General features: G+C 36.9%; 1 protein-coding gene across 5 annotated transcripts in view; it reads right to left on the bottom strand.

Moving 5' to 3' along the window:
* kank1a (KN motif and ankyrin repeat domains 1a) overlaps positions 1 to 27,161 on the bottom strand; it is a 46,835-nt gene that overhangs the window by 17,703 nt on the left and 1,971 nt on the right. For 2 of the 5 annotated variants that reach the window (XM_084113967.1, XM_084113968.1), the window contains exon 2: positions 824 to 952. The exons of 1 other annotated variant lie outside the window; for it this stretch is intronic. In XM_084113967.1, the coding sequence (XP_083970093.1) occupies positions 824 to 860 (37 nt within the window). In that variant the 5' untranslated portion in view covers positions 861 to 952. Of the gene's footprint in view, positions 1 to 823; positions 953 to 7,162; positions 7,295 to 27,161 lie in introns of those variants that run through there. 2 more of the 5 variants (XM_084113965.1, XM_084113966.1) reach the window with 1 other exon arrangement.

The raw sequence follows: 27,161 nt of genomic DNA, 5'->3' as shown, positions 1-27,161 counted from the left end.
ACAACCAAAATGCCAAAAGGAGATACAATATCATAAAGAAAGAAGCTATCTATTGACTGTGTTAGTTTAGTTAAGCTGATTTCCCTAATCTACAAGAAGAACATTCCTACTTGACATTTAAAGTACCATTAAAACGACCTTTTATCAACACACGCTGGCTACATGGCAAAAAAGGAGCAAAACCCATTAATTCAATTTATTTCCATTGCATCACTCAATATAAAGGGACTGACAAAACAGTTCTTCTTATTACTCAAGTTGTTGCTCTTTCACTTTATTGTCAGAAGGAATGTGCAGTGGAATGCGTTGATGTTGTGGTTGAGTGTTCGGAGCCCGGCAAAGCTGACACGCAATATTTCACAGAATGCAGTGAAAATCACACTCCTGTCCTGTTTAAGAAACGCCGGACTGTGCAAACATAGCGGGCATGAATCTTCAAACAGAGCTCAAAAATCTGAAAAAATATGTCTCAAAACTCACAAGCATATGTTCATATATCTGTTCAAATGCTCACCTGGGTCTTCACTTGGCAAAGTTAAAGCTGAAGTGTTTAAATTTTTTGTTATCAAAATACTTTTAGTATCTTAGTTTTTTGAGCATTGCAAACAACCAGCCCAACCAAGAACCACTGGATCAACCAGTGAGTCTGGGGTGGGACAGTTAAGTTAAACCTGTTTGACAGCAAGTATTATTTTTGCAATTCTATTTAGTGACAGAAATTACACACTTCAGTTTTAACTGAGAATAATTGTAGGCATAAACACTGATGATTCATTAGTGAACAGAACAGACAAACATGCTAATTAAAAGGGAGGGGTGTTACCTGAGGCATTGCCGTTAACGTGCATGGTTTGGGCCATGGCCGCAGACACTCGTTTGAAATCCCACAGAGAGCCTGAATGCACTCATGCAAATGCCATGCATCAAATCAGCTTGCCATGCAACCTGCAAACTGGACAAAACAACAAAACACAAAATGTCAGACACAACAGCACAGCATGATTCACAACTACAAATACACATTTTATAAATATATAGGGTTTGAAATTAACAACCGCCAACCCGCCAAATGCGGGTAAAAATCAACTGTGGCGGGTAACGCTGTCAAATCACAAGCCAATTTGGTGTGTTACTTATTATGTTTACTCACTTTGCTTGGGAAGTCCGTGTAAGGCAAATATGCGCAGATATAGCGCAAATAACTCGTGAATCATCATGATAAATTAAATACTGTGCACAGAATCTGTGCATATCTGGCTTACTTGAACACACACGTTATATATATATATATATATATATATATATATATATATATATATATATATATATATATATATATATATATATATATATATATATAAATATAAAGATGTGACGTAGTTAATCTGGTTCAGTTATTTTTCTTTTTTGGGCTAGAAGAAGTTTCTGAATGGCCGGTAACTTAATTTAGTAGCCAAATTGGCCGGTGAGTGAAAAAGTTCATTTCAAACCCTGTACATATACTATAAACAACCCAAAAGTCAATGTGATGTTCACAAAACAAATCATGGACTCAGATCTGATATTGGTGAGGCCTAAGTGACGCACCTCAGTGTTGCAATTGTGTGCTTGTCTGCAAGACCTTGTGGGCAGTTCAACCAAAACATGAGCTTTTATTGAGGTCATTTAATATTTAACAACAAATAGAACTCTAACCTTCAAATGGTGGGCATATAGAAAGGTGCACTTTTGAAGGGTGCATATTAGTACTCTAAAGGTACATATTACTTAAAGTGTATTTATTAGTACCTCTTTTGTACATATTGGTACCCTTGAAAGAGTACCACTGACAGCTTTTGTACCATTTTTTTCTGAGAGTAAAATTTTTTATACATCACCTAAAAATGTCATCATTTTGAGAAAGATACAATTTTGTCATCATCAAAGCTATCATATTAGAAACAGACTGACAGCCTAACACAGTCACGTACTTCTTCAGCTTGTAAGAGATTTGAAATGAAACTGCACTGCATTCTAAATTAGCACTGGAACTGGAATGAACTAAAGACGGAGCAACTTGACCAATCAGAAATGTTGGGCAACCAGCTCACCATCTGTAACGGTCTCAAACTGTTCTGGTGCCAGAACAAAAACTTGTTTTTGTGTGATGGAGAAGCTGTTTATCTTTACATGTTGAAGCATCAGTAATAATCAAAAACTAATATTCAGTATTGCTGGATTCAGCATTCAGTATGACCTTAAAGCGTTTAGGCAGCAGATCGGGATTGTTTAAACAAAGCAAAGACGGAGCAGCAAATATCCATGTGTGCAGCAGATACAGTGGTGGGTCTCATAAACCCCTGGTGGAAGAACGGCAGGAAGGGGAACCAGTGGGAGGTCTGCCATGTTCTCTGAAGAACACAGACTTGGGAAGCTAGTAAAAACAATGATTGGACCAGTCCTGAGTATTACGAAACACAGGACGTGTTAAGGAATTTCCTCCATTTCGCACAAAAAAACACAAACACACATATTACAACAATAGCATGTCTCAGTTTTTGCAGAAACATACAGCACAGCCAAAGCTCACAGCCAAACTGAGGAATCCACTTAGAAATGTTGTGCAATGTCTTTTTCAACAGTCACTAGGACAAAGAGTATCAATATTTCTTTTTTTATATGAATAGAAGACAAAAGACAGCTTTTCCTTTTCACCATTAACACAGCAAAAGAGTTAGTCGATAAATCACTTCAGTCTGTAAACAATGAAGCATATTCAACACTGTGTAGACTGAGTGATTATCTCTCTTAAAGCTAAACAACTGTCTCAACAAAGACGCAAAAATGTACCAAGTTAATTGTATGAAAATATGCATGTCAACTCTGAGCCTGTCAAAACATGCTAAAATGCTGCCATTAAAATGAATGAATGGCTAAGATTAAAATATATATTTACAACGCAGAATGCTTGATTATTTAAAAAAATCATACAGATTAGTTTGGATCACTAACTCTACAGACAAATACTTCAAGGGTCAGTTCAGATTCAGTCCAAAAATGTGTATACACACATCAGATATATTACTGTTCATTCTGCGAAGGTGCATGCTGTGACATTAGACTAAAAAGTGCACCTACCTTGTTCAGTCATTCTTAAACTTCTTCTACATCTAGTCACAGGGAATGAAGTTACTACGGCCTTGCAGTCACCTATAAGCCAAAGCATCTATGCAAAGTGGAGTGTATATTACAGCTAAGATTAGCTAACTTTCTCAGATGTCACAGGTCCTATAAGAGGAAAGGATGCATCCGTCCGTGTTGAACAGATCAGTGACCAAACCACTAACAAGAGACCCTCTGTGTAAAGGAAAAGATGTCCCATCAAACACTCTTACAATGTTAAGTCCTCTATTGGCACAATGGCATCAACAAGGTTGCTGTTTTAGCAAACAGGGTCAGCCCGTTACAGATTGACGTGTAACTGCAGGTAGATCCTTCTTACTGATACACAGAAGAAACAGAAAGGTGTGTTTCATCATTTTTTACTCATTCAGTGTCACTCCCTGTTCTAAACACCCTGTTAGCAAAGTCTGTACTTGAATATTAGAATATGAGTGAATCTTTTTCAAAAACGAAGATTAAAGGATAAATGCACAGACAACACCTCTGGACATGTGATACCGCCTGTCTGAATCCGATGCCACTGAAATTATAACAGTCTACTGTTAATGGCAAGGAAAGATGTTCTCTTAAACTTGTTCCAGGTATGTCAGTGGAATCTTGCCATTAACTCTATAAAAGAAAGAAAATACAAGCTCAAAATGACTCCTGAAAAACACATCATTGATAAATTAAGATATCTGTAATCACTTAAAGCCTTGCTAAAAGGTAGATACTGATGAGGGAAAAAAATAACCATAATATAATGGCCACCTTTAAATTCCTTTTAGAAATGTGTCCCTAGGAAGGGGGCTACACTATGGAAGCTTGTTTCCACACAGAATAAAAAAGGTAAATCGCCTGTCAATTCTGACTTTATTTCTCAGAATTGCGAGATATAAAGTTAAAACGTTAACTCGCAATTGTGAGATAAAAAGTTGCAATTATCTTGTAAAAGGTTTTATTCTGTGGGAGAAACAAGCTTCCATACTACATAGTCTTGTTGCAGTCTGTATTTTGTGCTAGAAAGTTTCATGAACAGAGATGATGGGGAAAGTGACACAGGAAATACAGGAATTACACAAGAATGTGGCATGCTAGTGGGAGGTATAGCACATCTCCAGAGGTGAGGGCAGGGTAGCATGACGAGGCAGTCATCTGACACAACACTATAGCCAGAGGCAGCATTTAATCATGGAGTGCAGGTCCGTACGAGGCTCTGAATTCAAACACACATACACACACACACAAACACGCTCCACTGCTGGAGACAGATCTAAAATGGGAGTGGTAAGGTGTATTGCTTTAGAAAAATGCAAGCACACCTACTTTTCCTTGTCACTTCTCATTAATTTAAATGCTCTTTTCACCACACCTTCCACAGAATTGAAAGTGTGGTAAAGGCATGCATGAATTGTGGCCAGTTTACCATTCAAAATTAAAAGTTATTCATTGAACATTTCCATCAATCCTGAAAAAAGTATCATCATTTTTTTTTTTTAAATGTAAAAAATATTAAGCAGCACAACTGTTTTCAATAAGAAATATTTCTTGAGCAACAAATCAGCATATTAGAATGCTTTCTGAAGAATCTGCACAAAACTGCAGGAATGGCTGCTGAAAAAGATATTTTAAATTGCAATGATATTTAAAATATAGTATGTTTTTTACGGTATTTTGATCAAATAAATGCATCTTTGGTGAGAAAAACAGACGACTTTAAAAATAAATCAAATAAATAAATCAAAATTATGTGACAGTAGAGCTGCACGATGAATGAATGATTCAATGACTCGCTCATAAAGAAACTTTATTACTGGATGAATTAGTGTCTGTCCATGACTGAATTATTTAATGACAAATACACTTACTGGCATAACAATGTAATTGATACAATCTTTATTTTGAAGCATCAGATTTCAAAAGGTGATTTACTCCATTTTGATCACTACCGTAGACAGTGTTTATGTTCGAACTAAAACATTTTATCCCAGAATTAATCTGAATTATTCTAAGAGAAATAATGAAACTGTGTGGTTGAAAAGACTGTTTCTGAAGCTGTTTCAAACCTAAACATGACAACTGTTGACATTACAAAATCCTTCTCCTTGTTTATAAATCCCTACATAATTTGGCCCCATCCTACCTATCAGATCTCCTTACCCCATACCTGCAATCCCGCACCCTTCGCTCTAGTGATGCATGTTTCTTAGCAGTTCCTACATCTCGGCTACGCTCCATGGGTGACAGGGCCTTTAGTGTGGCAGGTCCTAAAATGTGGAATGCCCTGCCGCTTGAGATGCGCCAAAGCACAAGTGTATCCATTTTTAAAACTAAGTTAAAAACACATCTTTTTAGTCTAGCTTTCTTGTCAGCCCGCTGATTTTGCTTGCACTGTCTTCACCTCGTGCTCAGTGCACTCATGTATGCCATTTGAGGGTGTTTATATTTTCTCTGCATCTTGGCATTTTATGTACCGTGTATGTAATCTATGTCCCAAGCTGACTGTACTGTCTTTACTGTCAGTGAATTCCATCATGGATGTAGCTGCATTGTTTTTTTTTTTGGTTGTTTTTTTGTATGTTCTTTACTATACCAATTTGTACAGTGTCCTTGGGTACCTTGAAAGGCGCTTTTCTAAATAAAATGTATTATTATTATTATTATAACTGCTCTCTCTGGATCAGCGGCAGCGCAAACGTAGGTCTGAATGTTCTGCTGTGATCATAGGCTACTTGTCAAAGATTTAATAGACACAGCCAAATTGCTGACATTTAGAATTAAGATCGCGTGGGTGTTTGAATCCAGATCACAATCTTTTAACGATTATTCGTGCAGCTCTAAATATGAGAGCTATTGCAGAGGGGAAGAGTATCAGTTTCTCATACAAATCTATTTTATGGCTTCAAAAGTCTTGATACAGCACAACAGTTATATGGGCTACTTGCATGCTTTTTGTCCATTTTGGAGTATGAAAGGATGGGGGTCACCTGATTTTTAAAAAATATCTCCTTTTTATTTTTTCCACAAAACGCAAGTGATATGGGGCGATATGAGATTTTTAATTTCCTTTAACACCATCCAAAAAGCTTTTCAAACTAACCACTCTAAACCCGAGACCACCTATAGAGCCTCATGCAGTTCTCCCAAAACAAAATCAGATAATGGGTTAAAGTAACATGATCTTTACATCCTCAGGGGAAGAGCACATGGTCGTTTCGGATATTACTGTTGTAGTTTGAGGTGGAGCTGCAGGTGTGTCCATTGATCATTTTCAGCAAGGGTCTCCAGGCATTAATAATGTGACAACCTGAAGTCAGAAAATCAAGAGGGCGAGATCACATGCTCAAGTGAAACGATCATTTTATGACCAAACAAGCGAGCAAAAGACAAGTTAAACTTCATAATGCTACTTCCCTTTGAAACTACTTGCCAGAAACACACTCACACGTACAAACTCCCTTTTTGATCTTTCACACCAGTGTTTAAGGGAGTGGGGGAAAAAACAGCCTAATGAACACTCATAAACACCATTTTCCCCTTCCCATCAGCCACAGTCATTATGAAGACAAGAGTTGGGGGGGGGGGTTCCAGCAGCAACTTGACCATGAAAGCAGGCAGCTGAATTTCATTATAGCGTTGAGCTTTGAATAAGCCAGAACTAAAGAACTTCAGAAAAGAGAGGGGCTGAACACACCTGTGCATTCGTGTTAGCTTCTGGCAGGGGGGCCAAAGGTCTGACCCGGGCTCAAATGCCCCCAACCATTACTTACAACAACCATGCTGATCCCCCTACTTTCAAATCCAGCTTCAAAGCTTATAATTATCTTGACAAGCAGGGGTTCTGAAACTGCATATCACTTTTATTCTGTCTGGTTTTTCAGCCTAAGCAATGTGAAACCTAAAGAAATCATCTTTACATGCAAATTAGACAAACACTGAAACCCTGGCAGCAGTGTATTAAAGAGTGCCACATTGGTTTATTAAATAAATAAGTACAATAATCCATCCACATTGTCATTACCCGGTTCATCTGAATCAAAAGTATCCAGGATATTCCAAGAACTCGACATCAACTTGTTGGAAAAGTCCAAGTCAAACCTCAAACTGTGAGTGCAAACTCCTGCAAGCGGCCGATGCTCTAGACAGCCAGTTCTAAACTGAAGATCAGACTGAACGGTCCCAAACCTGATCTAGGTCAGCTAAATATAAAGAAACCTGAAGAGAAAGGGACTCGATCATAACCTCAGACCCGTTCGCATGAGCTGTAGACCCTATTTTTATCATTATCACCCTCTTGTCTGGTCTGTTCGCCTTAAACGGCATCCTGTGATACAGCTGTAGATTCACTAAGTAAAGGCAAAGTGTTTGCTTATCAGTAACATCACTCGAAGCTATAGCCTCTTCTTGTTTTCATACTCCCTGAAACATAAAAACTGTATGTGCAATATATATGGAATATGTGGAATAAGCAAATACATTTTGGAATCAATAAACAACTTTAAAGCTTAAAGGATGACAACAAAAAGTATATGAAATGAACACCATTTAGAACAAATTAGTCTGATTCCATTGTAAGACCATATATGAAAAGTCCATTTGTGCCTTTCCAAACCAGCTTATCTAGTGTTGTCAAAGGTTGAAGAGGTTTTTGACCTTCGTACGTCATGCTGACAGAGAAATTGGGGTTAATAGATTGTTGTGGAATGCCTTAATAATGAAAGATTATAGATAAACTACTGTTCAAAAGTTTGTGGTCTGTAAGATTGTTTTAATGTTTTGAAAGAAGTGTCTTATGCTCACCAAGGCTGTGTCTATTTTATTAAATATACAGCATAAAATGTAAGTACATTTTTATTTTATGTAATTTATTTCTGTGATGGGAAAGCTGAATTTTTGGTAGCCAATCTTCAGGGTCACATGATCCTTTAGAAATCATTCTAATATGCTGATTTGGTGTTCAGGAAACATTTCTTATGATTATTAATGTTGAAAACATTTGAATGGAAAGTTTAAAAGAACAACATGTATTTGAAGTAAGAGACTTTTGGACATGGGACATGTCTTTTCTGTCACTTTTGACCAATTCGATTAAAAAAAAAATATTTACTTCATACTTTTAAACAGTAGTGTATATATAGCAAAGACTCATTCTTACATTTGAAATTGTTGAGCTAATAGTCATGCATATTCATTTTCATGAATAATCCGAAAACATTACACCACGTCTGTTCTACTTAACGTCTGTTTTTAAGAGTCTAAAGTCAAGAGGTCTGGTAGAGCGAGAAACTGACTTGCAGTAATGAGTTTTCAAAGAGCTGCTTTTAAAGAAGAGCTGAGAGCTTTCCTTTATAATCTAAAACTATTTCCTGATAACAGAAAGGGTTGCATGCGCTATAGCTATAAACAGAAGAATATTTTACAAGGACAGCAAAGTTCTGTCAAAGGTAAAGAGCTGGCCAGATGAAGTAAAATACCACACAAAAATAAAAACTTTACAATATATTTGATCAAAATAATGGTTAGGTAGGGGGGCACACACACACACACACACACACAAACACTCTGAAGACAAAAGGGGAAAAACAAACCCTAAATTCGAACATTGAAAAAGTATTAGCATTTAAAGAGTTTAAAAATTCCAGATCAAGCTAACAGAGATCGTCTGACAGTTTCTTGTTTTGTCTTTCCAATATTATTCTTTCCCAAAAATGAATCCAGTCTGAAGTTAGTGACAGGCTGATTTTCAGAGTGACTGAGATAAAAATATGAACCCATAAATCACAAATAACTGTAAACCCAGCAAAAGTGTATGTTAGCAGATGACTCATTTAACCTAGTTCCAGGAGGATCCAACACAAATAACTTTCTATTCAACTTCTCTTCTCTTTAATAACAGAAATGTACAGCAGTGAAGCACTTCCACTTTTGTCTGCTTGCTGTGGACTGTATAAACTTCTCTACGCAGACTAAATTGGGGTTACACTGCAAGTCCAAATGCAATTTTCTGACAACACTGCCATCTACAGGCTATCATTCTTCAAACATACATTTGCAGTAAATGGGTGCATGAGCACATAAATATCTTAAGTAATCCCCCCAAGCACAAGTACAATATCCATGAAATCACCAAACTCCAATTAAATAAGCAATTTAAAAAAAGGGGGCAAAAGGAAAGAAAATCATACATACCAAAAAAACAACAACAACAGTCCATTTGTCTCACTGCTCAAAAAAATACAATATTGAATCATGTAAAACATGCATGAAAGCACCCGAAGGGAAACCGTTCACTCCACGTAATGCTGCAGAGCAAACTCACTGCTTCATTTAACAAAGACCCAGCCCTTCCACTCCTCAGGGTGTGTGAGGAGAGTGGGTAGTCCCTATCAGCCACACACTCATTACCCTCTTTTGTCTGACAGAGGGATGTCTTTTTCTACTCCTCTTATTCTACCACTTTTGGAACTAAATAAAACAGAGCTTTTTTTACTTCCAAACCTATCTCCTCACCTCTGTCCAAGCGTGCATTTGACCAAGGACAGGCTGGAGCCAGTTATTTGTTCAGCTCTCCAGTGGAGCCAGGCAGACTCTTCTCATGATAAAGAGCCTTGAGAGTGCTGGAGGCCAACAGAGCCTCCCAGAGTTACGGTCACAGAAAGCTGCACTACCACACGCAGTGCGGAATTAAGATTAAACTGTTTGGTTCTTTGTGTTAAATAATTGTGTCTAAGCTCTTTGACCTTCAAAAAAGTTCTAGTCAAACCTTGTGAAAAGGATGAGAGAAAAGATAAACATTTTTAGTTGTGTTCAGTCAAACTCAGAGGACCATTTATGGGAATCAAATATTAATCCTCAGCTTTCATATGAATAATATGGATCAATTAGACTAGTTAAACACAGTATATATATATATATATATATATATATATATATATATATTATTTTATTTTATTTTTTTATTTTTTTCAATACATACATATTTAAATAAAGTTACTGCAAAACAAAATAAATACATTAAATATTTTAGTTTCTAACCTCTCATGTGATTTATTATATTTATATGTAACAATTATCTGTATTTCACACACACATGGATATATTTGTATATTAACTTTAAGTGTATATTACAATATATAAACATTTGATGGTATATAAAATTAAAACATTTATAAAACCAGAAATAAATAAATAAATAATATATTTTATTATATAGGTATACGCATTTAATACAATATATTTTCCATATAGGCTAGTTATTATCCATACAACATTTAAATAGTTTTTTTTTTTAATAGTTAAAGAGAAACAACACTTCAAAAAACAGAACATTATTTTTTTAATATCTTTACAATCTTGTAAACTAATAATTTAAAATGTATATTAAATATAGTTACTGCTACACAAAATAAATAAATAAATTCAATTTATTAATTCACAGGATGCTTTGTTCCTACATGTTAATTCCAAATTAAGATTTACGTTTCGAAGACAAAATAAAATAAAAATAATAATAAATCATTGGAAACCCAAAGAGCGTTCCTTGTTGACAGACACTACAGGAATGTTTTAGACAGCAGTTACAAAGAAGCAGGAAGAATTTCAACGCTAAACACACCTTGCCAGCCTTAATTAGAGCTGCGTTTAAAGGCTAAAGGGTTTTGTTTGGCTTAACCACTTGAGCTGGCTGGGCTATAATGGTGCTAATGAGAAAGGGCCCATTCCAGGGGGCTGGGAAGAGAGGGGCTGGATTCGGCTGGGAAATGCATGGAATGGGCAAACCTTACTGCTTGGCATACATTGGACATTAACCCTCTAAAAAAACAATTACCAGCAGAAGGGACTGGTATAACATACACATTTCATTTAACCGCTTCAGAACCGTTGGCTTTAGCACAAGCATCCCACCAGGTTTTGTCTGAAATGCGTTAAAAATCAATTTTCCCTCTGCTCCCCACGCTACGAGTCCCTATGATCCTGAAGCCTCCACAGCTGTTCCCCTGCCCGAAATCAGCACAACAAAGACCAAGAGCATCCCCTGTGAAAGTTTGGGAAATCATTCATCCGCTATGATTTCAATCGAGTGAGCAACCGTAAAAGAGGCAACAATATGTTTCAGGGAGGTTCTCCGATACGCTTTGTAAAACTCACCCTAATAGATGCCAACAACAGACGCAGGTGAAGGAAAGCAACAATTGGCTTAACCTCCGCTTACAAATCAGCTTCCAGACTGAAAGAGACGCAGTAACAAATTAACATTAATGTGTCAAAGGATCTTGTTAGTGGCCTAATGTATTCCCTCTGAATTCATTTTCTAACCCTCATCCACCGTTTATGCACAGCCATCTGTTGAGCACTGACTGGACCAGCTGTTAACCCCAATATGAGTCTCAGAGTCAGATAGAATCTCCACTAGCCGGTCACTACTCTAGTAGTCTTTTGTCTCAGGTTGTAGATATGGTCCAGAGGGACTTCTGAGGTGACGTCATGGCCAAGGATGGCCATTAAATGGCTTCCTTCAGACATTCATGCTGATATTGAGCGGACCAACATGCCGTGAGCTTATCAGCAGGAACCGAGAGATGCTCTTTAAGGTCGAATGACATGCAGAACAGAGTATTCCCATGGCTAATTGAGAAGCCGTATAATGTTATCTGAAAATGAAAGACCAGAGGAAGGAGCTTGGTGGGAAAAGAAATCAAGTAGAAACCTTAACGATTCTGACACATCAAATGCACTTTATGAAAAGTCTTAAAAAGAGATACCCAATTCATGGCTATTTGCTGTCTGAAATAGGTTAACAGATTTCGGTTGTTTACTGGCAGCAAGTGTGGGAGAGATGTAGATAATGGTGTTGTCACAGTGAAGTGATTTGTCTCACCACACAGTCAAGGAAGAGAAACTGCGAGGATCCCATCTGGGTTAGCCACTGGTAGACGAAGCCAGTTTGAGGAAACCCCCACATTTACACCCTGTAACTGCCATCCAACACACACACACACACACACTTTTCTATCCGTCCCATTCTCCCCATGGGATCTGTCGGACTGTCAGAACACTAAAGCGTGCTCTGTAAAACCTCTCATGACTAGAACGAATGCACTAGACACAATCTGGCAGTAAATATTTGAATAGCTTCCTGTATAACAACTGAGGCAGGAATAGGCTGAACAATAGTAAGAAGGGGTGCAAGAATACTTAGATTGGGCTTGCTTAGTCAATCAACAGTAAGTAAGATGTTTTACTTTTATTCAGCAAGGTCGTATTCATTTGACAGTAAAAGACATTTATTTTTTTACAGAAGATTTCTATAAAAAATAAATAAAAATGCTGTTCTTTTAAACTTTGTATTCAAAGAAACTTGAAAAAAGTTTCACAATTTCCACACAAAAAATTGAGCAGCACGACAATTTTTAAACATTTACGATTAGGGCTGCCCTCAACTAAAGATTTTTAGACGTTTATTTAAACAATTAGTCGACTAATCGCACGTGTATATTAATAAGCCATATAAATTAAAGTGCCTTTAATTGCCTATATATAAAATACATTGCCTAATCAGCACTCAAGAGCACGCATAAGTCTTGCCATAGCGCACCGGCAAAAGGAATGATTATGAATGTGTCCTGAAAAAACAGCAAGGAGACTATCTGAACATTTGAATAGCTTATTGATAATGTTTTCTGTGTTTTCAGCTGCAGAGATTAAGTCGACGATGCCGACTCGTCATCTCTGCAGTAGTTGATGCGCCTATATGCACGTTTCGGATAACATAATCTGAGAATATTTGTTTTCCACTTGAATTGGTTGACAATCGCTTAACATTTCAAGCTTTCTATAGATATAATTATTATATCTGTGAGGCAAGTATACACTGAGTTTTGGTTTATTTTTTTGGCACGCTCAAGTTCACAGAGACTGAGATGGCAGAAAGTGCATCCTGTTTGTTTTATTTTACAAAGACACAACATTTTCTTATTATTGTGAGCTGACACAAAAGTAGACCCCCTGTAAGCACGATATACTAAAGCTGCCGTCCACACTCAACACAATCACTTGGACATGCGCCTAATAATAGCGCACATTTGTTTAGGTTAACGTTAGAGCGAGCGGCCAAGTTACCAAAGTGCCAAATCAGCATATTAGAATGATTTCTGAAGGATCATGTGACACTGAAGCCTGGAGTAATGATTCTGAAAATTCAGCTTTGCCATCACATGAATAAATTACATTTTAAACACATTAAAAACTGTAAAATGTAATAATAATAATAATAATAATAATAAATAATAATTCAATAATATAAATTTATTACTGTATTTTAAATCAAAGCCTTGTGAGCATAAGAGACTTTTTTTTAAAAACAATAAAAATCTTACCAGACAAAAACTTTTAAACAATAGTGTATACAATTGTTTTTTTATATATATATCAACTGAGATTAACAAAGGCGGTGGTTTAGACTACAAAACAAGAATTAATGAAATGGTTAGCTGAGGACAGCAAAATAATCATTTACCAGATTAAGACCTTGTGTGTGTGGTGCTTTCCCTAGTTCTTTTGAAAGAGACATTATAGTCTGTAAATGGACCCTTATGTGTGCTCAAACCGAAAGGTATAATGAGTGTTGTGGTTGACAGCATGTCAGCAGCATCTAACCATTGACAAAATCCAGTGTGTTCACAAAAGGTCTCTGTCTGAGGATTCACACACAAGCAACTAAAGTAAAAATCTCTAAATAAACATCCATCAGTTTTTTTTTTCATAAAGGCATTCATGCATAGGCTACACCCTATCCAAAAACGGCTGGCTGTTCGAGAAACGAAAAGAGAAGACCCACAGTTTTCAGAGCTTATGATCTGCAAATAAAGCATGCAGCAGGAAACCCCTTTAACAGATGACAACAAGCACTGCCTGGAGAAAGAAAAATAGATACTGAGATCAATAGGATGATGTCGACTGATCTTTTGACATTTAAAGAATGAAAAAAAAACACAAACGGGGATAGGAATGTATAAACATACACAGATGAAGCAGCAGCTGGTTCTCTGCTGTAGTCACTATCCATGATATCTGACATGCATACTATGAATATAACTATCCCCTTCAGCTAAAGCTGATTTTGCACATGGACATGATAATGCCTGTTTAATGTTTCTGATGTTCAGACATGTTGAATGGTGCTGGCAGCCGATCAGAAATATACACACAAAGAGCAGCGCATTTCATAAAGAGAACATGAAGACAAAGCAAACCTTCAACTTGTATAACAAATCTGCAAGTGTCCGTAAGAGCTCTCAGCAAAGCTCTAAACGCAAGTTATCATTACACCAAGAATACACAGAGATTAAAGACTTTATTTTATTAGTCCATCTCAACATCGATTTCAGTCTTCTCAACAAGCATTATTTTCCATTATTACATGGCTCATGGCTGGAAAATTGCTTCAGATTCCTTAAAAGGAACACAAATTATTCATCTGAAACAGGAGGACAACTTCAGCTGAGCTCCTTGGGACCATTTGCCCCTCCTGACTGATTTGTTATTTTTGTTTGTTTATGGTGTGAGAGGTTAAAGGGTCATAAGGTTATGACAATACTAGCACACCCTCCTGCAGATAATGCACTGTATTGTGTGGATCACTGGAGCTCTGCTCTCAGCAGGAAGTTGAGAGCTGTGATAAGTGAGTTCTGGAGGAGAACAGACAGTGCCTTTGTGACCCTATGGGTCACTGTACACTCACATCAAAGCAGGAATCCCACATCCAGACCGTCCCTGTAATTACAAGAGCTCTGAGAACTGGAGGAACTCATGAGAAAACTATAATATGAGAAGATGTGCAAATTATAAAAATGTGTGTGTGAATTGGATCTTGGTGAAACTTACAACTATGAGATGCATGATAAATGCCGTCGGTGTATGAATGAGTGAGTGAATGGGTGAATGTGAGGCTATGTAAAGCGCTTTGGTGGCCATAGGTCTGTGAAAGCGCTATATAAATGCAGTCCATTTACCATACATACAGTATTATAAGCCATACATACATTTGAAACAATCACATACACTGTAAAATTGCCTTTGTCTTTCTACTTCAAAAATGTCATGTGTTTCTTGTATTTCTAAGTGAAAATTGTTTTAAAGTAAAACATACACCATTTGTTTTACATTATAATACATTATATTTATCACAATGTTGCATTAATGTCCTTTTGTCAAGTGTTCATTCATATAGTTTCCTACAGATGAACTAATGAAGCAGCAGGTCATCTCAATAAACAAAGTGTTAAAGTGCAGTCAAATTAGCTAAATTTCAGCTAAATTTGACAGGCAAAAAAGGTCCATTGTCAATAGCGTATAGATGTATGGAGCACAACTCAAACATAAGTCACTTTCAAACCAAGCAGCTTTCTGTCAGCAGAGGTGGACAGTAACAAAGTACATTTACTTGAGTACTGTACTCAAGTACACTTTTTGAGTATCTGTACTTTACTTGAGTATTATTTTTTCTGGAAACTTTTTACTTTAACTTCACTACATTTTAAAGACAAATATCATACTTTTTACTCCAATACAATTCTGTCAAGTTCCTTGAGTAGAAAGTAGTAACGTCAGTCAGGGGATGATTTTGGTTGCAGGGGTTGCATTTTGGTTGGAAATGAAAGTCGGATTGATGTCAGAAACCGACTGATGTTGGTACTACAATACAACGTCTGTCCAATGTTGGAGATTAATGTCAATCTGGCGTTGGATTCTGACATCAACCTGATTTTCATTTTCAGTGTTGAGTTTGGTCTTCTAAATGCAAATTTTGTCATTGTTTTGGTGCACACTAGCTTATAGATAACAGTAAGGCTAACATATTCATACTGAAGGCCAAACAACTTTAAATAGGGCAATATTTGAGAGATCAGCCATTTGGGTGTCCGAAACCATTGTGGACGTTATTGAGTGCACTTATTCAATCTCACATTCAATCCCACTACTAGAACTGTGTTCTAGAAATAAATGTGATATTGATATGAGGGAAGGCAGGCATAGATTCAGAGGCATAAGGTACTGTAAGTATTACATACGACAACAATGCAACAATAATAAAACAATGCATTGACATTACTTTTTACTTTTGATACTTAAGTACTTTTAAAAACATGTACTTCTGTACTTTTACTTAAGTAAAAATTGTTCTTTACAACTTTTACTTGTAACGGAGTAATATTTGACCAGTAGTCTCTGTACTTTCACTCAAGTAAGGAAGTTGTGTACTTTGTCCACCTCTGTCTGTCAGTGTGCACGGCGAATTTGCGTGACTAACTTGAACATTAGCAAAATCTGCATTCAGGAACTTTTTTGCTCTTACATGAAACTCCCAATTGCACAGATTCCAATCTGCTTGCTAAGTCATGACGTAGCGATCCTGTTTACAGGTCCAAGCATCTACTGCATTAGCTGAAGCTCTAGCATTTTCAACATCCTGCAGTGCTGTGTCCCTTGTTGTTTGAATCGATCAAGTCCAAAAAAACGATGCAATTGTCATTCTACCGCTTTCTTGACTGCAGTTGAAAAGGTGAACGTACAAAGATACATGTTTGGCACCAAGCAAGAGTACAGCTAATACTACTGTCTATAAACTCTGAGTATTATTTATATTTAACTTGCATGCTTCTATGCTATGCATATCGCTTGAACATTATTGTATTGTACTGAGCCTGAAGTTTAAGATTTTCATTGATATTAAGCACTTCCCTGAATTTGCTGTGCACATTAAAGAGCTTTTATACAGGCATGAAAACTTCAACCCAAACTGAAATTCTAGGGTGTGCAGTTGGCTTTTCTCCAACAGCAAAGTTGCTAGGCCATCGTGGTTCCTGTGGAATGAGGGGAAGACTTTCCAATTCCCCGACCACCTTAGCCATACCCCCAACCGGAAGAAACAAACGGTCGTTACCAGAAGTGAGGATGAAGGAGAAGATTGGAGAAACAGAAGCAAACTATTTACTTCAGTCAAATGTCCTCCAATTCTGACAGAGTCCAATATTTCACCAGGTTGCCTGATTCTGCCTGTTTTTGGAAGTGCTTTTTTCTAGATTCGAGCTGCAATATCACTCTAATTGGACTGTCTAAATTATGCTCCTATAGTCGATCAATTGCTCCTGACGTTAATGAAGCTTAGACTTAATTGTGGCCACATAGACCTGGAAACAAGGTTTAATTGTAGCACAGCCACAGTAACCAACATCTTTACAACCATTGTTAGTGCGCTGTATAAAATTTTGTATGTCGTTCTTGAGAACAACATCCCCTCCGCAGCTTGACTGCACCGAGGTTGCTCTCTGTGACATAGAGAGGCTTGATGCACAGTCAATTGTACAGCCATTACAAAGGACGGACCACACTGAAGGCTTTAATCGGCATAGCTCCCAATGGAGTAATTACCTTTGCCAGTGACCTGTGTGGTGGGAGTGCCTCACACAAGGCAATAACAGGTGACTGTGGACTTCAACACCTACAACCAGGTGATATGGTTATGGCAGACAAGGGCTTCACAATTCACAACATTTTGCCAGTGGGAGTTTTGCTAAACATCCCGTCTTTCCACGTCAATTCAGAGGCTGAAATTGTTTTCCATTTTGGACCACATCCCATACCAGTTCAGAAAAAAACATCAACAAGATATTTTAAGGATGTGCGTGTCTTACACATTTACAAACGCCTATTCTTCATGAAATTCAATTAATTAACTGATGTGTTAATCTGATGTGCAATCTGATTTCACCCTCTAAATTTTGCTCTAAATTGCAGTCAGAAATATTTCTAAAGAGATTTTATCTCCAATTTTGGCTTAAAAACTGTTTAACAGTAATCTGCATTAGCAAACCCACACAATGGGCAGCTTGAGAGGAGTGAGATGCTCTTTCTGGTCTACAAGCTGCCTGGGTCCATTAGACATGGCACCCCAAGTGGACTGATCTTACAGAACACAGCTCGGCTCATGACCTTGACACTAGAGGAATGCCTGGGAATGAGCTCAGAAATTACAAGCATGGCTTAACGAATCAATGAGCAGTGAGCACTGATCAAATTAGGAGAAGCATTGTCTATCGACCGCAAAGCTGACTCCAGGGACCCTCCTCTCGCCGTGGACATGTGGAGGAGTCTGTAAATAGTGCCCTCAATAGGGGTCCTGTCACATAGCCACACAAACATGGAAAGTTTGGTTTTGGAGCAGTACCCTAGTGAAAAATAAATATACTAAAATGTATTTGAAATACATTTATTTTATGCTAAGTATACTACAAATACATTTACATATGCATATACTTAATATAAATACCCTGCAATTGTACGTTCCGTATACTAAATTGATATAGGCCTAGCTAAAGTCTGCTAAATTGGAACAACTAGTTGTTTTACTTAATGCACTTTAATTATCCTGAAGTAGTGCTATGGTCCAATTAAAGATATACTTAAGTATATTTGATTGTGCTAAACTATTGCAAGTATACTTTAGGTACACTTTAAATATCTTGCATTTAAAGACTGATCTTATACAGAGATCATACTATCCTTACTAAGAGTGATATTAAAACACATTTTAGGCTTAATATTAGGAAATGTGCATTGTGCCATAAAGAAATACTCAGAGTTTAATTATAATATTTTTATCAATAATATTTTTATCAGTAAATATGTTAATGGCTTTGTGCTATACTTGGTATGAAATAAATGTATTTTAAATACATTTTGGTATAGGTTTTTTTCACTAGGGTAGTTAGAGGAACTTGCAGATAATCTGGAATTACCGATAATGGGAATAATGGATTTTTAGAAGAAAAAAATAAAGATGCAAGATTCTTAAATTCTGATACTTAAGGCATTTTTAAGGGGCTTACAATGGATTATCAAAGATCAGTTCAATAGGATGAAGCTTTGTGAATCTTACGAAGTAAATATAAAAAGCTCAATATATATTTCATTCAAAGCTACTGAATCCCTGAAAATGACCAGTTCTCTGTTGCTTAGGCTTTGAGAGATCTTTCACTGTACAGCACACTTTTCTGCCAAGGCCTGAGGTTAAGGAATTTTTAATTAAGCCATCACATCACAAGCCCCTGGAAGAGTGTTACACAGTCCAAACACTCTCATATAATACATAACACAGCATATGACTGCAAAAAAGTCAGGTATCTGTGCCTCAGAATACAAAAGTGCTGTTTATCTGATTGTCTTAAATGCGGTAACATGTTTCTAATTTGTCTTTTACATTTTGTTTTTACACTTACTAAACAAAGTAGCAATACATGTATTATGTCTTGATAAATTAATGGAAAGTCATGTACGAGAGTTATTTGTTTGGCAAGTGATTTTTTTCCTTCAAGATTCAGTATTACCAAGATATAGTAAGAGAAAGATGCATGCTTTTTAGGCACTGTAAAAGAGAAACTAAAAAAACTATTGTGATTAAACATCTCTCATTTTTTCATATTTGCATAATTAGACATTTACTTTCCCTATAACAATAAAGGACTCAGCTACATTTAGGTTTGCCCAGCCACTCTCTAGAGAATGAATAATGGATGTTCTAGCAAGGGAAAAGACTTTACACAGTGCAGTAAGCATATTAAAATACATCGGTTAAATAGTAGCAAACCATCCCTTGAGATGATTGTGAGAATAAATTTCCATATTTGCATCCATGTACATGTGCGAATGCACTCTCTCTGTAATGTCACGATAGCACTCTAACTAGGAATCGCAACTTCACTGTGCTGTTACACCCATTAGTGAGAGTGGACAGTTTAAATCGCCTCACCTGTTAATAACATGAAACTATTATAGCCTAATATAAAACTGATTGGTTGTATAAATTATGTTATGTGTAAATAGACTTTACATGAGGATTGTGAGACTTGCTCTCATCCCTTAATACTACTCAAGTCGTATATCACCAATATGTCAAAATGTTAAATATATAAAATAAAAAAATTTGGGTTGTAACTTGTGACTGGTTGGTAACTTGTGACTGCTAACTGCCCCTTAGGTTTAATTTACATGTACTTTGACATATGCAACCCCAAACTCCAAACCCTAAAACTTATTTAAGGATTTTTTCCATTGAGCTTCCCTAATCCAATAAAAAAATATTTTGCATATTTTGTTAAATTCAGTCTTTCTGAATATTATGTCTAGTGCAAAATTCAACATATTGAGCACCATACCCTCAGAAATATTTTTCAGCTAAAAAGGTTGTGTTGACGTGCAGATGGCCTGTTCATTTTAATAAGCAAAGCAGGTGGTGAGATCCTGCTCAGCCATTTAAACAAATGCACAAAACTTTGTGATTTTTCTTTCAGTAAACATTAACTTGTTTGATTTTTTTTCTCAAAAGCATGAAGAGGAGGATGAAAAGACACATTAGAAGGTTGAATCCAGATGGAAATTTGGTTACCTAGGTGAACCTGCCCCTATTAGTGAAAACAGAAACCTGAGAGGACTATTATGAACTGGGCTTTGCTTTAGCTCGGCACAAAGCTAAGAGAGGCCAAGCACTGAATCCCACACAGACGGCCTGGTTATTTCAGATTAATATCAAGCAGAAACATGACAGTACCAAATTCGGTTTGAAATTAGGTGAATATGGGGGGACAAAAAAATGCCAAGAGAGACACTTTCAGGTTAGGTAAGCATGCAGTTATCAATTTAGATAAGTAAAAACATTAGCAGGCTGTTCTTGTGGTTTTTAAATCACACAGAGTATTTCTTTGTACGTGTTATCAACAGAAGCAAAAGTAGTTAGCTACATAAAGCATGTCTGAACATAAAGAGCTCAACATAAGGAACTAGCTTGTGGCAGCATGCATTGCTTATACTGGTTAGGATCACTGCGAAATCAAGCCAATTGCTAAATGTTTATTAATTAACGGTGTTCACAACAATCTATATTATTACAGCTCTCTATATGAAGCATAGACTTTATTCAAGCGAAAGAAAGTCAAACGTTTTGCTGAAAAATGCACAATACACAATCTTCCAGCCTAGGGTTAAAGCATTATTAACAATGATTTGGAACAAATATAGTGTCATTTAATGGAAAACTATGTGAGTGGCATGGCAGGATTTTGAACAGCCTTCGAATCGAGTCTGGGTCTTCAGGCTATGCAGTCACCTCACCTCCCAATCCGAGACGTTCTTTCTTTTTTCACGTCTCAGCCCCAAAGCTGAAGCTATGCAGTACGCAATGTATGCAATTTGAGACTGGGAATGCATCACGAAATTTTAAGAGTAAAAAATAAAAATATTACTATGGGAATTATTACTAATTATTGGGAATGATTAACTAATTTCTGTATCCAATACGGTCGTCACATCACGTGACGTGACGTGACAATACGAACGACTCGGAACCAAAGACTTCAGAGGTGAACTAATAATTTCTGTCTTTATTCTTAAAGTTGTATAAGAATACAAACCACAGACAAACCATCAGCATGTAACCACTGGACACCTAAAGGTACTGTGTAGGAGGACATCGGCCTAGCTGACATTGATGGGGTAACTCAAGCAGTCCGACAGGCTGAGGTAGACGCCTTCATCTGAAACCTGAGATCAGTGGTCAGTCAACCAAGCTCTCTGTAGGTTGTCAGTTTGCCACAACACATACAGTCAAATGTGGGCTGTTAAGTACATGTATATACACACACAGCCTAAATAATGGCTTATTTGTTACTTTGGAGGTCAATAATACCTTGAGAAACTTTTACCATTCCCATTCATATCAATGCTAGCTGCTCAGCTGATACAATTTGAACTCTGCCATCTTTGCTCAAGGGCCTCCAGTGCTAATATACTAAATATATCGATCACCAGCTATTTGTATTTTGTCTGAATATAAAACTAAAGCTGTGAGGGGTAGAATTACAGTGCGTTCAATTGATTATACGGTAGTTTAACAACATACCATTTGTTCAACTGACAAAACATCTTTCCGAATAAAACTTTCAGTAGACGAAAACTCTGTAAAAGTTGTAAGTTGTAAAAATGAAGTGATCTCCAGAACCTTTATACAGTGTGCACCATTATAAAGACTATAAGTTTATCCCTTACAGCCTCGTTTTTTTTCACAGTGTTAAATTCAATATGGCGTCTAACCTGACTAAGGTTTATAGACCACAAAAGACCAGCTACTTCATGACTAGGGTTAAAATGTATAAAGAAAGATCTCAAACAAGGCAGATTTGCATAAATGTTGGGCACTCAATTGAGCAAAGCTGTACGTTCCTCAGACCTGCCTGTTCCTGCCCCAAACCTTCAGCTCAGTATTCATCAGCGCTACCCTTCACTGCATTCCATTGAGCGCTGAACTTTAGAAGTCAGTGTAGGAGAGATCAGAGGAGGGTTCATTCCCTGAATATCTTTTCCTCACTTAAATCAGACCTGCTGGAATCTTGTTAGAAAATGTTTATGGCTAATGATTGACTCAGTTGCTGAATTCAGAACCACATACTAGCATACTGCTCTTCCTACCATTTTTAGGATATCTTTCTATGGCAGGAATAGTAAGAGTATGAGGTTCTGATATTGATCCCGTCTACATGATCTCCATCATGAACAGTCATCAAAACAACCAATTAGAGTAGGTATCATCATGCACAGGAGTTCCCAGGGGGGCATTCTCTCTAGTGTAGACCTGATGGCACAAATTCAAATTTACAATGCCACTATCAGAGACCTGATTGAATTTTTTTCAGATTTTTTTTTTTCTGAAGTTGAAATGCAATTGTAGTTTAGGTTTGTCAAGCATGTACATTATGTTAGTGCTGGAATATACTGCCCAACTTTTAAAATCTGAACATATTTTTAAACACCAGGCATCATACTCTTGTCAACTTTTTAAATGGTCATAGACAAAAACTGGGCATCATACACTAAATGACTACTACTAAATACACTACCAGCCTTTCAAGTTGTTCCAAACACAACAAACTCACACAGAAACATGCACCTTGTTTCTAGGAGATGCATGGCAAATGAGTCTGTACCTGTCATACACTACGGCCTGGTTTCACAGACAGGGCTTAGATTAAGCCAGGATTAGGCCATAGTTTAATTAAGACATTTAAGTAGCTTTTATAAACATGCCTGAGCAAGAAGTGCATCTTGAGACAAAACAATGCCACTGACATATTAGATTTGTCAGAGCAAGTTGCTTTCAGTGAAAACAGCTCAAACATGTATTTTAGTCAGGGACTAGTAAGACTTAAGCCTTGTCTGTGAAACTGGGGGTAAGTGTTTTTCTGTGAAATCTGTAAACTCAGACTGCCCAAAATCTGCTGACTGGCTCTTTCAGCAACTGCCGTTGACTTGTCCAGACTGTAAATCGGGGCAAAAATTTGTGCACAAATCGTGCAGAGAATTCCAGCCTTTAAACATACTGCAATCAGACATACATAAGTGATGCTCAGTATATATTTCAACAGACAGATGAAGACTATAACTGTGCATGTCAACATATTAGGGAAAGCAAGTCAACTGTGGCTCAGTCTGATAGAAAACAGTCATTTGACCTATGTTAACTTCACTGTCAAATGGCACAGTTATGTAAAAACCATATTACAAAGATGAATGTCACTTGCAAATGTGGGTATATCATACGTCACGAAGAACAAAAAGACCTCTGTGAAACAACTGACACATTGAGAATGTAGGAGTTTTTCTTCTGCACCCACTAATCCCAGCTGCATCTTTGCTCAGAGTGCGTTTTCTCTCGTCACCTGACAAGATCGTCGCATCGTTTCATTTTGATAAAAAATGCCTGATGGAAAGTGAAGATAAGCCATGGTGAAGAGCCAAACAGAGAAACCTCTTAGATATACCTAAGATGGAACAACTGAGTGATGTAGTTATCACTTTTAAAAATGGATAGAGAAGTGATGTCTTCGGCCACTTACATGCATGATGAAATAAATAATAAAGACCCCCATTTGTCTCGTTCTAACATTTTAAAAATGGAATTTAATTATACAACCTGGTGGACATATTGTGGACATCTTCTATGCGATGAAAATGTTTTAAATGGGAAACAAACTTTAAACTCTGAGGAAGAAGATGGAAAACAGCCAACATTATATTACATTATATGTTCAACATGTAAACATGAACCAGTAGATGGATGGGTAAAGCATTTCTCGACCTCCTATTCTTAGAAAACAGACTAGAATAAAGTCACTGTGTTAGGCAGACACATGTTAGACATGTTTCTCTATTTTACTGGAATGTTTCTAGCTAAATAAAAAAAAACGTCAAATGACCAGGTGTTCCTCTTAATCCAGTGTTTTGGACCGTGTATCAGAATGTAGAAAGCCATTCAATCGGTCCATTCTGGGTAACAAAGAAAAGATTTTATGATTTTACAAAGCAGTTTAAGTCTGTGACCCAGTGCTAGCCATGTAGAGACATCCAACCTAAACAAGAAATTCACGTCTCACAGGTTTGATACATCACAGAGGCGTTTTTTCTTCATTTTGCGCTTCTAATTAAGAGTCTTTACTAATTACTTTCTCAAAAGCAAAAGAGGAAGCCTGAAAGCAATGCACTGATACTACTGACCAAAGAAATGCTCAAGGCAAAGCTGTGAACACAAAACTACAAAAAGCAAAGCAATACTCCATAAAACTGCCAATAACACATTTTACTTTTGTTGTTGTAAATATTGCAATCATTAAATGAATGAGGAAATAACAAGAGGAAGTTCCCACCGGACTTTGATCGTCCAGATAATTAATTCCTAATTAATATGTAAACACGAAGTCTAGACAGCATCCTCAGCAAAAAGTCATACTGGAGTGTCTTGAATACGGTCAAACAAGCCAATGTGATGGTTCCTGATTGGATACGACCAGTTAACAACAACAAAAGATCTGGACCTCCTGCCTCTCGATTTTAATTGCCTTGTACCCGAGTCTATTCCTCAAATATAACCTTCCTTGAGGCTAGCAGGACTAAAAAAAAAATGGTGCATTTTTATGAGAAAAGGCTTTAACTGAAGGTACATTTACTGCTTATGATGGAAAATGACTGATTTGATTTAAAAATGTACATCCTATTCCACCAAGAGAAAGAACAAACATGAAGTTGATGAGGCATCAAATGCAGGTGATTAAATCACTGCATGGAAATAAAGGTCACTAGCATTCTGAATGCAAACAACTGGAAAGATTTTCCACTAGGAAGTCATTAAAAAAAAAGTGTTTTACTTTGAAGAGATAGAAAACAGCATTTACTCTTAAGGAAGGATTACTAGAATCAATATCAAATTATTAACCTTATTTTACTGTACCTATTTCAATGTGTAACTCAACTTGATAACCGTCCTGAATGATTAATAATTTGAACACTGTAACAAGTTCAAGTAACAAGTTCAATTATGACACAACAAATTATAAACTGGCCAGTGAGTGAATTTCAAGACTCGCCTACACTACAGTTCAAAAGTTTGGGGTCAATATGACTTTTTTTTTTGTCAAAAATAAATTAATAAATGTATTCAGAAAGCATTAAATTAATCAGAAAGAGACATTTATAAAAGAATTTATAAAATTTATATTTCATGAAAAAATATTAAGCAGCACAAACGTTTTCAACATTGCTCATAAAAGGAGCACCAAATCAGCACATAAGAATGATTTTTGAATGATCATGTGAAAATTCAGCTTTGACATTGCAGAAACGAAATACATTTTAAAATATAAAAAAAGTTTATTTAAATTGTAATATTTTTCACAATATTATTTTTGGTCAAATAAACGCAGCCTTTGTTTAAACCATTAACTTCACATTTTTGAACGACAGTGTATACTGACCAGGAGTAATGAATGAATTAAAAACCAGCCTAAAAAGACATGGTAACCCATCCACAATGTAGTGTGAGATTCTCTATGCTAGAGATGTTTGGTAGGCTTGGAGCGATGGTAAAGGGGGTAGATTAGATTTGCAAACAATTCTAACCAAGCAGCAAAGTGGAAGTAATTTCCTCTGTATAAACAGGCGGCAGTGTGGATTTTACAGCCTGAGAGACAGAGAGAGAGAGAGAGACAGAGAGACAGAGAGACAGAGAGAGAGAGAGAGAGAGAGAGAGAGAGAGAGAGAGAGAGAGAGAGAGAGAGAGAGAGAGATGTAGGTGACAGTTCCTTTCACCATGAACTGAGCTTTGATCCCAATGTGGAAAGCTTCCTCAGCAAGGTGCAAATTGAGGAGGCTTCTGCCATATGTCCACAAGGGCCTGAACGTAGAAAATGTCTTTTAAAACCTGCATGGATTTCCTTTTTTTCTGCAAAAGGAGATATTTTGAAGAACGTCTAAACACCATTTTTGTGTGTATCACAGAAGAAAGTCGGTTATACAGGTTTGGATAGGCATGAGGGCGTAAATGATTTTTGAATCTATCTAGCCTATCCTTTTTAACTGTAGTTGTAACCGTTTTATTTTGTAACAAGTAGCCTAATCAGAAACCAAGCCTGCTGTTGCTAACAAATGCATAATGGTACAATGGTACAGGATAAATATTTAATGAGGGACACAATGTGCATATAGAACATCCTATTGTTTTCAAATTGACAGGAACATGTATGTGTTCACATGGGTAGAAAGTGAAATTCACATTCAAACCTCTTCTCATTTGAAACACCACATCGCCACCCATGAACAGCACTCAGCTTCAAAGAAAAGATCTAGCCATCTTGCTTTAACAATAAGAATCCCTCTGGAAAGCAAGCATAAAGGCAGACAGGGATCTCACATTCTTTAATATGGTCTTTCATTATGTCATTGGTGAAAGGAGGCTTTAGAAGACTTTCATCTTGAAACAGTTCCCTCTTTAAACAACTGGGACTACCTCCAAAAGATGTCTCGGCATCACAAAGCCTTCTTCCATTCACAGTCTCGGGGCAGAACCGAACAGTTTACACCCTGTGGATGTGCCGATTTTCCTCTGGATTGGCCCCTTACAAAATATACTATCACAAGTTGAA

This window comes from Abramis brama (genome assembly GCF_963993115.1).
Source record: "Abramis brama genome assembly, chromosome: 5".
NCBI classification, from domain to species: Eukaryota; Metazoa; Chordata; class Actinopteri; order Cypriniformes; family Leuciscidae; genus Abramis; species Abramis brama.
This window is presented reverse-complemented; position numbering and strand designations above follow the sequence as displayed.